At 44.9% G+C, this 15342-nt stretch overlaps 1 protein-coding gene and 1 long non-coding RNA gene across 5 annotated transcripts in view; one reads left to right on the top strand and one right to left on the bottom strand.

Moving 5' to 3' along the window:
- Nucleotides 1–686: 686 nt before the first annotated feature.
- Nucleotides 687–15342, top strand: part of ADTRP (androgen dependent TFPI regulating protein) — a 58627-nt gene continuing 43971 nt past the window's right edge. Inside the window, exons 1-3 of the mRNA XM_028107503.2 lie at nucleotides 687–1742; nucleotides 11733–11867; nucleotides 13462–13563. Of these exons, the coding sequence (XP_027963304.2) occupies nucleotides 1500–1742; nucleotides 11733–11867; nucleotides 13462–13563 (480 nt within the window). The 5' untranslated portion in view covers nucleotides 687–1499. The remainder of the gene's footprint in view (nucleotides 1743–11732; nucleotides 11868–13461; nucleotides 13564–15342) is intronic.
- The window catches only part of LOC114212580 (uncharacterized), a 54444-nt gene continuing 48010 nt past the window's right edge, over nucleotides 8909–15342 (bottom strand). For all 4 annotated transcript variants that reach the window (XR_003610010.2, XR_003610009.2, XR_003610008.2 and 1 more), the window contains exon 7: nucleotides 8909–14079. This is a non-coding gene — a long non-coding RNA (uncharacterized LOC114212580). The remainder of the gene's footprint in view (nucleotides 14080–15342) is intronic.

The raw sequence follows: 15342 nt of genomic DNA, 5'->3' as shown, positions 1-15342 counted from the left end.
AAAGAGGTTTCAGCATGGGGTGGAGAAACATGGCAAAGGCAGTCTGAGGGTGTGCAGTGCAAACATTGCTGCTTTTGTTGTCAGGAACACTGGGTAGAGTGCAGACTGCACCTGTCTCTTGCTACTTTTTGAGCTTCCTTTTAGCAGCCCCATCTGAAAACGAGGTTCATCATAGTGACGTTCAGTATAGTGCTTCCTTCAAATTGGTGTTTAGAGTGTTAAATGAGCTAGTATGTATAAAGCACTTGGAGCAAGGCCTGTCACATAATAAACACTGTCAAATATGAGCTGCTCTATTTGCACTTTTAACCTAGGCCATGAAATTGTGCACAGAGTTTTATGTCACCTTTGCCAGATCATCCTTTCCCTTGGCAACACTTTCAATGAAGACCCTCTACTGCTGGCTCAGGTTTGTTCTCCCCATCCCTCGCCACCATATACCCTTGTTCTTAATGACTCTTAGGAGGTGAGTTTGGTTTTGTTTTGCCCTCCATGTGTGGCCTCTAGTTCTTTCTCCCAGTACTTGTTAGCCCTGATTAAATCATTGAACAGCACCAGCTCCAGACTTACATAAGAGCATTGGGAGCCTTTCCCTCAGGGATTTGCTCAGAACCCTCTGAGTCAGTTGCCCAGGGAAGCAAGCTGGTGATGTCACAAGGTATCACACTTCTAGTGCTCTCTCAGGTACCTTCTGCTGAGCTTGAGCAGGGCCCGGTTCTATAAACTCTGCCCAGCCTAAGCACATTCTCGTCCTCTCTAAGGCAATGCAGAGACCGCCACTCTCTCCCGGCAATGTCTAAACTCAGGTATGTGGGGCATGACTACACACCTCTTCCTATGCTTCTTTGGCCACAGATCTCTTGCTATGCGTCTTTCTTCTTAGGGCACAGAAACACCCTTGTAAATGATCTGGGGCAACCCTGGGTAACCTTTGGTTCTCTAAGGTATAGATACAAAACTAAAAAAAAAAAAAAAAAAAGCCTTGGGGCTGCTCCCTGGAGGAGCAGTTTGTTACAGATTTTATAGGGCCCTAGAGACCTCAGGAGCAAGATTATAATATTCTTTCCCTTTCTACTGACCTCCCTCTGTGCCATAAACATGCCCATAATCTCTACCGTCTAGTCTATCAACCTGATCGTAATCTCTCAAGAGGTATTATTCCAACTTCCTTGTTCCGCCCAGATAAAAAGGAAAGAAGAGAATATGGCACTGACAGTAATGATTAGAGTTCATTGGTGTTTCACAATAAGTTCCGTTAACTCCCACTCCAGCCAAACAGTGCAAAGTGCAGCTCTTGCCTTCCCCTCTGCTCCTCTTCAAAGCCTAAGCATTGAAACTTATGCAAGTCTGGGGATTACTTATTATTTAAATGAAAGCCTCTGAAAACCAGCAATAATCCTGTCTCCTAAGTTTATCGGGGAGGGAGCCTATGAGAGAAGCAAAATTCAGTCTTGCTGGAACTCCCAATCCCAGAGGGGTGTGTTTTACAGCTCTTGGGCATGCCTTATGACTCCGGCTGTGACCCGCAGAAGGACGCCAGAGGAAAGCTACCCAAGTCATTCACGACTTCCTGGTCAGAGCTCGCCATGACGAGGACTTGTACCTGCATATACCACTTCCTTGTTTTGAGCTGGTATATTTTTCTCAATTATTACATCTCACAAAAAGGAGGAAGAGACCAGCAGAAATCCAAAATCTTTCTCAATGGCGGACAGTGGAAGCATTTGACATTCCTAAATCTGGTAAGTCCGTATGACCATACCAGGAAGCAAGCTATTTGTCTACAGTACCAGTGTGTTTACACATATGACCTTTGAGTTTTATTAAATACAAAATACCATTCTTTGTCTTCCTTCTTCATTGTCTGTGAGTTTTGGCTTTCTTTTTGACTTGACAGTTTGCTCTGAGAAACCCAGTTGAGAAGTTACCGGTTCCTATCTTTTGTGCTAATTGGTAAACACTCTTTTGAAAAGAATCGTATCTTGGAGTTCTTCTCAGATGAGCTCAAATGGAAAGACTAAATTAATGGTTTCACCGTAGGACTGACTACAAACACAAGCGGGATTTTGAACTTTGCTTGGGGAAATCTGTGAGGGAAGGCAGAGTGGCGTATGTTGTGTGGGAAGCACAATTTCCAATGGGGGAATGATGCCATTTTCCAGCACAGACTAACAGATTTATCTAAGAAAAGCAAACACATTTTGCCATGTTCAGATCCCACTTCAATTTTTTATAGGCTCAGGCTCCATCTTAAAGGATGAATCACTCAACCAAATGGCAAATACACATTTTCAACAATTTACCAACCAATCCTATGACTCAATTCCTTCTTGTCTCTGTAGCCCAGCTGACCACATTCTGATGAATGAAGTGTGAATGAATGGGAGAAAAATAGGTTTTTAAAAACTTTTTTGGGAGTATGTAAAAATATTAAAGTTAAAAGCTAAAAATAGTACAGCCTTTGGGGATGCTAATTAATGTTTGAGATTTTTTTAACTAAAATGTAGGGTGCCATAAAAGCCTCTGATTTCAGAAACTGGGCAAAATATTCCAATCCTTGGGAATCACAATCCTAAGCAGAGGTTATGCATGGTCGGGAAAAGTGACACTCTACAGTGCTAAGGAGAGGAAATTCAGATTCAAATCCAAGGGGCCTGGAGGTTGTGCTTCCTCCTCTTTGGCCACTTGCTGGCTTTTGATTTTGGCTTGAAAGATTCGAGCCCTGGCAGCTCTTGTGTACTTGAAATAATCAAGGTGACTCCTTCTTTCAATCATAGAATTTTATAAAACAAACACACAAATCAAAAACCACAAAGAAATCCTTTTTTGGAGCTAGGATAATACAGTGAAAACCTCAGCTTTGAGTATCTATTGGCTTTATATTAAGAATAGTCAACTAAGGGCACCTGGGTGGCTCAGTCGTTAAGCACCTGCCTTCAGCTTAGGTCATGATCCCAGTGTCCTGGGATCGAGACCCACATCAGGCTCCCCGCTCAGCGGGAAGCGTGTTTCTCCCTTTTCCACTCCCCCTGCTTGTGTTCCCTCTTTCGCTATCTCTCTGTCAAATAAGTAAATAAAATCTTTTAAAAAAATAGTCAACTAAAAGTCAGGGGGGTAGTCAGGATTGATGGTGGAATCTAAACCAAATTCCAGTATGGATGTCCCATCTCACAGTAAGCATGGCTGAGAACAGACTTCCCACCCACTACCACAAACCAGCTCCCTGACTTCTTCATTCTCAGTTCCATGCCCCAGAGCCCTCATATTTCCAAGAATGGAAAAAAAAAACACTTATCTTGTCAAAGACACTATTCTTTCCTAGTAATAATCCCCTTTTCACTTCCCTGATGAATCAGCCACCAAATCCTATGTTTTTCCTTTCCTTAGGTTCATTCCTTTCTCCCCCAATCTTACTACCCCTCTAATTACAGGCTCTTAGTAATTTGTACCTGGGTGATGAGATTATCTCTTCATTGCCCTCTTACTAGCAATCCATCCATCAACCTCTCAGATTCCAGATTCATCTTCCCAAAGCACTGGTTTTGGTTTGGTTTTGTTATAAACATCATGAACCTGCTTGCTCAGGGTGGTTCTGCTACTCAAGAAATCACAGTGGCTCCCTCCTACTTTATGGAACCAATTGCAAACTCCTGACTTAAGAGCTCACCTGCCTACTCAGCCTTCAGGTCCCCCCGTCCCCAGAAAAGCTGGTCTCTTCTCCAGGAAGACCTGTGTCTTCTCCAGCGTTGGTCCCTAGGCTTCTTGCCATCACCACTCTGCCTGTATTCACATCATCTTTGGATCAAAGACCTACCTGCCTCTCCACCACTTTGCCGCTTTCATAGACCACCCAAAATCCCATGTTTTCCTTAGAACCTCTGCTGACCAACTCCAACCCACATTTGTTTTTCCTTTCCCTGAGTTTTTATGGCATCTCTCAGTCTCCGCTTATTTATGTATAGTATTATTTTCTTATTTCCATCCACATGTGAGTCTTTAACATTCTAATCAAACTGTAAATGGCTCTAAAACAGGAGTTTTGTCTCCTAACATTCCACATTGTATTTGCTACAGTGGCTGGCGCGGAGTGCCCCTAGAAGAAAAATTAAGCGACTTGGTATGTTGACTGCACTTGACCTTCAGCGTTTTCTGCCTTCCTGAGCAGTATTACCTCTTCTGACATCTTTCGTCTCTTGAAATGAGCAGAGACGGCCTTGCTTACCTGTGGCTGTTTTCCTGCTGGGCTCTGTTAGGTGTCATCTTGAAAGTATGACTTAACGCAAAGTTTTCTAATTGGTGAAGATGGGTTGACCGTGTTTCAGAGGATCAATTTAAAGATAGATTCCAAATATGTTACTCAAGGTGAGATCCTGGGCCTTAACATTTCACGCTCTTGAGGCCTCATGGGCTGATTTAATAGTTGTGTTTCCTAATGATTAATTGGTTAACTAATGATTAATTAATGATTAGTGAATAGTTGTGTTTATAAAGGCACAGAAGTCTCATAACTGGCTATAATACTCTTAAATTTATTTTATGTAAGCTTGTTGAAGTCAGTACCCTTTCCTGCTCTCCAGGAAATTTACCCCTCTCCCTTTAAATAGCTTTAATTTTTACTTGACCGAATATCAGTCATGCCTCATTTCAAGAGAACAATCCACCTTAGTGCAGGTCAACATTCTGAGCATCCCCGTTTTCTTCTTGAAGCATCCGATAGCATTCAAAGAGAAGACACACATTTGGTGTGTGGTGGCAGGGGGTGGCATGGGAGAGGTGCCACTGAGAGTTGGTCACAGTGACCAGTTCCTGCCCAGTGCCCAAGGAGATAAAGAAAAGAGAGGGGAGATCTGAGTTTTTGCCTAATGAGGGAGTATACCCACCCCAGGGAAGAGGCAGCCAATTCTCTGTTGGGAGAGAGAGGCTGTGAGCTGCAGGGTTATAAGCATGAGCTCTACCGTCATGAGTTTCTGGGATGGCACCTCAGCTCTACCACCTCCACGGTCTATGATCCTGGGCTAGGTATTTCTTTGTGTTTTGCCTTTCCAAATCTGCCAAATAGAAATAAAAGGACTGGCTCATCACAGAATGACCAGGAGGGATGCATGACTCAACACGCAGGAAGCTCTCAGAATGCTGTATACACTGGATGATGAGGAGCAAAGATAGGAGGGTGGTGATGAGCTTCTAGTTTCTCATCTTTGAGTAGAGGTCATGCAGAAGGCAAGGTGATTTAGTGGGACATGGGTCACCTCACAGCACCATGGTTGGTGGGTTATAGATCCAGGCAAGAGTTGCCCACCCGCCCCACTGCTCGGGTTCTCTCTCTGCAGGGTGCATTCTCCAGCTTCCCAGCCAGAGGATGGCCACTGTGGAGCCACCTCTGGCGGTACAGGTGCAGACTTCAGGCACTGGGGCCATCCTGGGAGTAGAGTTGGCAGGCGCCAGCAGAGAGCAGTGAGTCATGCTGAATGGGGATGCCCCTGAAGCTGGGTGTGGAGACATGGCAGTGCTGTGGACATCCTCAGGGTGCTCGTGTCAGCTCAGGCTTCCAGTGCCTGGGACTTCCACAGATGTGTCCCCTCCTCTCTATCCACTCCATTTCCATCCAGGGACTGCCCCTGACCTCAGGGAACTTATGCTGGGAGGTGGGGATGGAGGGGAATTTTAACTACAATTTAACTTGTTGGCTTTATACAGTGTGCTGGGTTTTCCTCTTTTTAAAAATAAAATTCCTCCTGAAACATTGTGCCACATAACTGGGATCTCCAGGGGAGATTCTGGGTGGCCCCCTCCCCCTTTAACCAACAGAGACACAACCTTTCCCACCATTTATCATGAAGTTGCCCAAGCCTCGCGCAGCTCTGGCCTCATTCCCCTCAAGCTGTCACCCTGACAACAGCAACTTCATTCATAGGTCCCCAGAGATCGCAAAGCAGGGCTGGGGGAAGAGAAATTCTTGAGGACCTTCCATTGGTCCAAACTCCAAAGCAGCTCACAAACAATGAAAAGACAGGGATCCATTTATGTTACAGGACCCACTTGGGGCCAACCTTTAATTTCCATCATCAGGCGAATACATTCATTTGTGGAACTCTTAAACTCAACTCTTAAGCTCAGGAATACACTTAACTGTCTATTCCCAAAACTGCTTAAGGCCACCGTTTTCAGCTCTCAGCTGAAAGGATGACAACTGATGGCAGGAAAATGTCACCACCAGCACCCAAAATAAAATAGCTGTAACTTAATTGGGCAACCGTGACATTCTGGTAGGTTCTTTACACACTGTAGAGAGGTCAGTGATTGAAGACCCAGCTTCTGGAGCCAGGTTGCCTGGCGGTGAATGCTAGCTCTGCTGTTCACTTGCTGTGTGATCTTGAGTGAGTTACCTAACATCCCTGAGCCTCAGTATCCTCATATGGGGTGGATTCCTTGGTGTGGCCCCCAGATCCCCCCATGTCCCCAGCATCAAAGTATTCGTTCCCCAGCATCCAGGAGGAGTGTTGGCTGCTGAGGTCCTGTCCCAGAAATGCCCTTAGCAGAAGGGAGCTGCCTAGACAAGGCTCAGGGCCCTCCCTGGGGTTGCTGCATCCAATGACTGGTTGATTTGGGGTAGAAAGGCCAGGCTCCAGGACGACTCTGAAGCACCAGCTCAGCTCCACAGCTCCTTTGGGGCCCAGCAGATTCCATGCAAGGGCATTGCCTTTCATCTTTTCCTGCTGCTCTTTCCTGCTCCCCCCCCCCGCCCCCTTCCCTCCCTCTCACAGCTGTTTCGAGAGCACTCCTCAATGAACACTTTGCAAGCAGATCTAAGAATCTGCTTCTGTTTCCCAAGGAACCTGACCTACATGATGTAAAATAGTAAACATACAGAAAGGGTTCCTCCTCCTGGAGAGGAGAACTCTCTTCTTCCTAACAAAATACATATGAGCACAGAGCCCGCCCTAGCCTGTACTATGTCTAACACATGTCTGAGTTTCTGGCACCTAACAGGCACTCTGTGAATGTTGGTTGCACGAATAAATGACCAGAACCTGGGTCTACCTGGTCAGAGGCATTTTCTAGGGAACCCCACCCCACCTGTAAGGGAGCCTACCCACAGCCCACCCATCCTGCTGTTACTCTGAAGCCAGTGGTCAGCCGCTATGCAACCCTGGCTGAACATTCTTAGAATTCTTCTTCCAACCTGTCCTTCAGTGTTCTCTTGGTTTCTTCTCTTTTTTCCCCCCTCCTCTTCATGCCAGCCTATATTCTTCACATCATTTCTTCTGTGTTTTTTATCTCAGTTTTTTACTTAAGCTAAATGCACATGAATGATGCTTGAAACAGTCTATTACATATATAGTGCAGATCTCTTTTAGCAAAGGCTTCCTCTACCTGCCCCCAAACTACCTTCACTGCCACAGTTATAGAAAATACTCACCACAATTAGTCTCCATTTGCTCTTTTATTCTGGAATAGTCTCCCACTGCAAGTCTTGCGTCATTTCAAAGACAAGACCTAAGAAAGTCCCAGCCTGTTCAAGTCAGGCACAGAGCTGGGCTGGGCGTTGGATGACTTGACTCATCCAATAAGATTTGTAATGTCTTGTTCAGGAAACTTGTGGAATCTCCCTCTCTGGAATTATTTTTTAAATAGAAGAAATTCTCATTTCCTGAGATAGTTGAAGAAGGTTCTGGCTTAAAGGCAAAGAAATTAACTTGATGACTTAGAAAGGCGAAGTTTCCATCATTTCAAGATTTTTGTGAATCTTGTGAAGACACGTGAATGTAAAAACAAAATTTCCTTTAGCTATGGTTTCTTAAATTGCACTACTTATAAAAAACGTAATTCAGCCTTCCCAGGTGGTAAATTTTTTAGCGAGCAGCAAAAACGGAAGCCGGCTAACAAACTTAGACCAGCAACATTTCAGAAAAAGGCACAAGGAACAAACAGACTTAGAAAAGAATTGGTAGAAGAGATAAATCACAGAGCTGTAGCTTGAAATAAACCCTGATCGAGATACCACCAGCTCTGCTTTCTTGGGTAGCCCACATAGTTGAGAAATGGAAATGACAGTCATTTTGTTGTGATATTCTTCAAAGGAGGCTGGTTGTTGCCATCTTGTTTCATCGCTACTGTGTTGGTCTGCTCAGACTGCCACAACAAAGTACCACAGCCCGGGTGACTTAAACAACAGAAGTTAATTTTCTCACAGTTCCAGAGGCTGAAAGTCCAAGATCAAGACGTCTGCAGGGTAGGTTTCCCTTGAAGCCCCATCCTCGGCCTGCAGATGGCCACTTTCTTCTCCCCGTGTCTTCACGTGGTCCTGCCTCATGGTACGTGTGGTCTGCATCCTAGTCTCCTCTTCTTAGAAAGATACCCGTCATACTGGATCAGGACCCATGCTGACTGACCTTGTTTTCGGGCATTTACTTCTTTAAAGACCCTATTGCCATATACAACCACTGAAGGTTATAACTTCGACATAAGAATTTTGAGGGAACACAGTTCAGTCCCTGATAGCTACCATTCTCTCCCTTGACTGTTCTTTCTGTGCTTGTTTTACGAACACTTCATTGTATTGTCATTAGGGGATGAGCAGACCCTTGTCGCATTGGGTGAGTTGATACCAACCTGTCCTCAAAGCCCTCCAAGAAACCTCCCCATTGAAGGAGATCATGGCACCTTCTTCTCTTTGCCCTCCAGCTCTGATGCGTGGCTCCTCTCTGCCCTAGTTCTGGCTTATTTATTTCTCTTGGCAACACCCTAGCGCCTCCCTCCTGAGTTCCTTTGTGAGGGCTCCACAAATATTCCTTGTTGATACAGATGATGGCATGTCAATGCAGATTGAGATCAGTGGGGACAAGGCTGCTCCACGTACACAATGGGCATATACGTGTGAGCGGGGGTGGGGGTGGGGGTGGGGGTGTGTGTAGGGAGAGATGGAGAGGTGATTGGCAAGTTTGCAGTGTGGAGAAAAGTTTTATTGATGAAGGAGAAGCCAGGGAGGCTCTGAGTCATGTGTTCTTTCCTCCCAATCCAATTTCCACAGTTTTGGGAAGAGCCAGAGAAAGTTAGGACGAGCTTGACTCATGGTGACTCTAGGAAGCTCTTGCTAAGGAAAGTGGTCACACGGACTTCACATGTTGGGTGGAGGTAGCCTCTCCCCAAAGACAGAAAACCTGGCAGACGCTCCGTGCTCAGTACGTGATTAATTGCTCTGTTGATAGAGGAGCGCGGGCCTCCTCGCCAGGGCCCGGGCCCCATGCCCGCCTTCCTAACTAAAACAGCTGCCTCCTGTGGCCTGAACCACTGGAAGTGAAACCAGGGATGAGGTGAGAGCTGCTCTGGGGGAGTGGAAAGAGTGGAGGAGGAGGTGACTTCCTCTAACATCCATGTGCAAAAGACTGCTCCAAATTCTATAGCCCGAGGGCTGAATGTCAAAAGTAGATGATGAGTATTGGGGTGGCCACCTCTTTGTGACATGTAAAACTGTTGCCCACCCCTCTCTGGAACCACCCTTCTGGCTCAAAACTTCCTCCTCCCTTCAGGGACCATGGGACTCTTGTACCTTCCCAGTTTTCTACCATCTGATCATTCTTTGCTACTTTGCTGTCCCCTTGCCCCTCATGCCCTGTGGATGAGGGCGTTGCCCCTGCAATTCACTTTCCACTTCTCTCTCTCTCTCTTTCTCCAAGCTCATCCCACCAGGAGGGTTTAGTCCCCGGATCGTCACTGTCCCACTTCTCTTGGGAAGGCCAGATCCAAATGTCCAAACAGAAGTTCCTCTACGCAACTGGTTCTCAACCTTTAGCGGTCCCAGTTAGAATCACTTGGGAGAATTTTTAGAAATCCTGAAGTCCAGGCCACACCTCTTAGGAAATTAGAATCTCTGGGGGGATAGGTTGAAAATCAGGCATCAGTACTTTTCACAGTCATTTTTAATTCTCCCACCAGGAGAGAGTTGCCTTTCTTCCAATCTCCCACAGTGTTTTACCTAAACTGTTCTTAGAATCCTGACTTTTGGGTGTCTGCATGGCTCAGTTGATTGGGCGTCTGCCTTTGGCTCAGGTCATGGTCCTGGGGTCCTGGCATCAAGCCCTGTGTCGAGCTCTCTGCTCAGCGGGGAGTCTGCTTCTCCCTCTCCCTCTGCTGCTCCCCCTGCTTATACTCTCTCTTTGTCAAATAAATGATTAAAAAAAAAAAAAAAACAACCTTTTTTTTTTTTTTTAAGTCTGATTCAAGAACCAGACTCTGGGTTTTGAATCCCCATTTACCCACCATGAGACTTAAGGGAAGTTTGTTTATGTCTCTATGGCTCAGTTTCCTTACATGTAAAATGGGTTGGGAGAGAGCATAATAATAAGACTTACCTCATAAGGTGGTTATGAGAAATTAAAAAACCTAGATCAGAGCCTGGCACATAACAAGAAATCAATGAAAGTCTGTTATTATGGCTTTGAGTAGTCAATAGGAATTTTTTATATCTAATCCAGTGAGCATTTCCAGAAATTTAGCATATGTAAGGATCACCTGGAGAGTTTGTTAACAAGTTGCTGGACCCCACTCCCAGAGATTCTGATTCCACAGTCTGGGGTGGGGCTGAGGTCCTGCATTTCTCACAAGCTTTTGGGTGACACCAGTGCTGCTGGTCTGAGGACCCAGCTGGGTATATGGCTGGCCCAATTCACCTCTGGATCCTCCCTCACCCACCCCTTCAAGCTAAAGAACGGGAGGAGGCCAGCTCTGCTAGAACTTCTTTTTCGTAGAATTCAGACCTTAGAGGCCATTCCCCAACAGCCAACCTGACCCAACCTGAGAGCAATGCCCTAGGTTCCAGACCTTGCCTGACTCGTACCCTCAGAGCAGAGTCCTGATTGCCCCTTTCGTACCCAGAGCTTTCACGGAATAGCATGGGATCTAGTGCAAGTACAATCAAAACCAACCATAACTCTGTATGGTGACCCATGAAGTCTTCAATCCAAAGCCACAGATTTGTGCAAAACAGTAAGAATGGGCAAAGTTTGCCCTTAGCTGGTCTTACTTCACTGAAAAGAGCCCTACTTCTCTTTGACCTCGCCTCCAGGACCTCATGGTACTTAGTGATGCACCAGAGCCCCTGGCCTGCTCTATCCCTGTGGATTTAAATCACTCCTTTAGCCAGATTTTCTTTGTAAGGCCTTCAGGCACCCCCTATCCATCAGAGAAGGACATCGGCTTCTCTCTCAGATAAGCAAGACTCCATTTTGTGAATCTCCCTCAGGAGAGCAGGGAGCTCCTTTGTGGCACTCTTGACCCTGATTCCAGCTTCTTTAATGAGATTGCAGCACTGGGCATTTAACATTTTTTTTTCTTCCTGGGAAGAAGCCAGAGTATGTCCACCATTGTGTCTGGCTCTTTGCCCTTGTGCTGTTTATTTGGTTTTGCCTACCTCCGTGCAGCTAAGGTATCTCTCATTACATTCTCCTTTTAAGCTGACTCTTTATTTTGTTTCCATTTTAGCTCAAGTCCATTACACTAAATACTGTACACATTATTATCCCCTAAACGACTTTACTCAATCAGTTTTAGCGAGCAAGGTCAGGGCCCACTGAGCTGGAAGACCAGCCCTTGAATTGGCTCTCAACCAACACAGCCAACAGCCCCCTCCTTCTCAAATCAACATTGCTCCCAGAGGGATGGAGCTTTACGTCAGTGAAGAATGTATTAATTAAAGCAAATGAAAATGCCCTCATTTGTTGTAATGAATTTAGCTCTTGCAGGCCATTTTCTACGGGGTCGCCTGCATGGAAGATGTGCTAAAAAGAATTAAGGGGGAAAAAGACATTAAGTTCATGACCGCCTTCAGAGACCTGCTTTTTACCACGCTAGCTTTCCCGATTTCCACAGTAAGTCACAGAGATGTGTTAGTGATATAATACACATGTCCATTTGGATGAACACCACCTCTCCTGGGCAGCAAGGCTGTTCAGGTGCCCGTTATTGTGAACCAGAGCAAGTGCATTTGCATGAATGTCTTGTCTGAGGACTGTGCTGTGTTGCCCAGTGTCATCAGGAAAGAAGGCTCATTACTGACCAGAATTATCACTGCCTTCTTGTCTTTGTAAAAGTTTGATTCAAGATCCTTGTGGATGTCTAATGGGGAAGTTTGAAGGATCTTTCTTAATCAAACTACAACTAAGATAGCTTTGGCTCCACCAGAGTCCTGGGAATGCAGGGTGCTGGGGAGACAGATGACTCATTTTCCCTTTTATACATCTTGTTTCACTTGCTATAATGAGCATATGTTACTTCTGCAAGTGGAAACCATAGAAAAAGGGGTGGGGAGAGGGTATGAGAACTTCAGAGTTGGCTCGTGGAAAAGACAATTGGGGAGAGAGCAAGACAGTCTGTCCAAAATAATCTAGTGTGGGGTGCACAGTGAGTACCTCATTCATTTTGCTGAATGAATGGACACTGGAAAGGGGCCCGACATATGCCAGCAACAGTGAGCGTATTTGCTGATACTGCCCACGTTTCGATGACACTGCTTCTGTTTTCATTCATTGGTTAGAATGGAAACAAACTGAGATCAAGCCTGCTGGCTGCCCAGCAGGGCCTATGCTTAGAAATGACTGCCTCCCTCCGCCTGTCGTTGTCCTGCATCCTACAGTATTGAGACTTCAGACTTAAAACCAAAATGAAACTGCCCAAACACTGATGAGTTCTCAGATAACAGAGCAAGTCCTGGCATTCCAGTTTTACTTCGCAGGATACCTCGTCCTTCACTCCCATACATCTAAAGACCAGGTTTTTAGTAGCAGTGGAGTTTATTCTTTTTTTTTTTTTTTTTTTTAAGGCTTAGAAATGGAGTCTTTGGGATTTAAGAAGATAGGAAGATTGGAAAATTAATGGTTATTTTTTTCCCCCATCTCTGCATTGACTTTGTAACACAGAGGACAGACACTTTGATAGGACAGCCAAGGGGCATGAGAGGATGAGCATCGTTCCAAAACTCCGAGCAAGGGGGAGATGCAACTCTCATTAACTAGCTTGTGAATTATCCTGGGCGCTTGTCACTTCTGCCCTCTCCCAGTGTCCCTGTGTCTCCTTGCTATGCCTACTCAGAGGGTGGGCAAGGGAAGTGTAAGACTCAAACCACCCCATGTGGCTGATCTCAGTACTCCCAGTAAAAGTTTAGACTAGAGAGGTCATCGGTTAAAATAAAATGACTTAATGGTCTGTGAATCCTGTTTACCTATACCCTCCCTGATCGCCATGAGGATGAATAATTGATCCCCAATTCTCTGGAATCCCCAGAGAGTGGACATAGCAATTCAACAAAGTCAGGAAGTTTGTCTTCATTTTACATTTCTATAACCTGTCTATAGAATACCTTTAAAACTGGTCTCTATTTTTATTTCTCCATGTTTCCTTGGTTAACTTAGAAAGCTCTGATGGAAAACAGACTTAATGATGCTATTTTTGTATTTTATTTTCCAGTTTGTGTTTTTGTCATTCTGGATCCTCTTTCTCTATGATCGAGAGCTCGTTTACCCTAAGGCCCTAGATGGTATCTTTCCAGTATGGTTGAATCATGCAATGGTGAGTAAAGGGCAAATTCAGTGACTATGGAAAGGCATCAGGCTCTGTACCAAGAACTCCAAAGTGCCTTATTTATGTTTCCGAACGTCTCAGTCCCCATCATCCTATTCACTCCTTTTCCATCCCATCACTGTTTATTTAAAGAGCACTGTGAGGGGGCACCTGAGTGACTCAGCGAGTTGAGCATCCGACTCCTGATTTCCACTCAGGTCGTGATCGTAAGCGTTGTGAGATGGAGCCCTGTGTTGGGCTCCATGCTCAGCGGGGAGTCTGCTTGAGAGTCTCCCTCTTCCTCTACCTCTGTCCCTCCCACCGCTCATGCACACTGGCTCGTGTTCTCTCTAAATAAATAAATAGAGAGCACAGTGAGGAATCAAAATGAGCAAAAACAGCTACTGTAATTGGAGTCACTGCAAGCAGAGGGGATGTCCAGGCAACACTGTTTGCAAGTTGCCTCTGAAGTCATTGAAAAGACACCCAACCGTAAGGACAGGCAACTTCTTGGCAGCCGCAGTCCTGAAAGAGAAGTGACTTCAGTGAATAACATGTAATGAAATTCTGATCTAGGAAAGAAGTCAAGCCACCTTTACGAAAAATCCACCCAACACCCAAAGAACATCTCCCAGCTCATCAGCAGCTCTTTATCTAACACTTGATTAGGACCATTCGTGGCAAATGCACTTATTCTTTACTTGTCTCTTTGGAGTTATCCCCATCTGGTTTTTTACTCATGCATTTATTTTTGAGGGTCTGAATAGTAAATAGAACCTATTCTGAGAGATTCAGGTCACTGGTATCTGAATGCCAGGAACAGTGAGCTGGACAAGCCGCGCTCATACATGGTTGGCTCCGTCTTGGATGAAAGAGGAGGTCTGAGTTATTGGCACTGCACGTATGCAGGACATATTCAGAGTCCTAGCTCAGCTTCTCAATATTTACAAATGCATTTTCACATTAGTGAGGAGTTAGGAAGGAGGTCTCAGATTCTGCAAAGTAAATGACATTAAAAAAAAAAAAACAAACAAACAGGGGACACCTCAAGGGAGAATATTAAGGTTCTTCAAGTTCACAGACTTTCTTCCACTCCCAACCCTTCCAGTTGTCTTAAAACTCACATGATTACCACTTTGGAAAAGCAACTCCGTTAACTCTGCCCCTTCATGTGCCCTGCCCCCAGAAAAATGTACTTTCACTTTAAATATGTACTCAGTGAGATAGTGATTATTAATTGACAAAGATAACACAATTTCTGATCTAATTCAGAGTTCAGGACCAAAAACTATATATTAAATAAGTCCCACCTCTCAGGAATCCCTCCCACCACTTTCTTTTTGTCAAACCACCCCCTCACCTTCCCAAATTCCCATTAACATTAATCTGAGACACACATGTAGGAAATATTCCTGCTTTTTAATGGCACTGTATACTGTGCTAAGCCTGTTCTTCAAACATGAGCTCATTTCATTCACACAACTTTCCTTAGATGACAACCATATCCTGATTTTTATAAATTAGAAAAAAATAAAAGTTTCAGAGAGGTTAAGCAATTTGCCTAGGGGCTACCAAGCTCATAAATGGGGCAGCTGAATTTAAGACTAACTCACTCTTCCTTGCTTTTTGTTACAGTAAGTGCAAAATTTGTGATTCGATCTGGTTTCATAATTCACCAGGCAATCAAAAAGGATGTCACTCTGCTTGATTAACATAGCAGACTGAGAATTCTCACTTAAAAAAAAGAAATCCAGAATCCCCATCTGTATGGTAATAAGCCAAAACTTG

The sequence above is a fragment of the Eumetopias jubatus genome, unplaced genomic scaffold, assembly GCF_037043125.1.
Source record: "Eumetopias jubatus isolate StellerSeaLion01/CBP00866 unplaced genomic scaffold, mEumJub1_p1.0 scaffold_6, whole genome shotgun sequence".
Classification (NCBI taxonomy): domain Eukaryota; kingdom Metazoa; phylum Chordata; class Mammalia; order Carnivora; family Otariidae; genus Eumetopias; species Eumetopias jubatus.
Note: the sequence above shows the minus strand (reverse complement) of the source record. Positions and strands in the feature narration are given on the sequence as shown.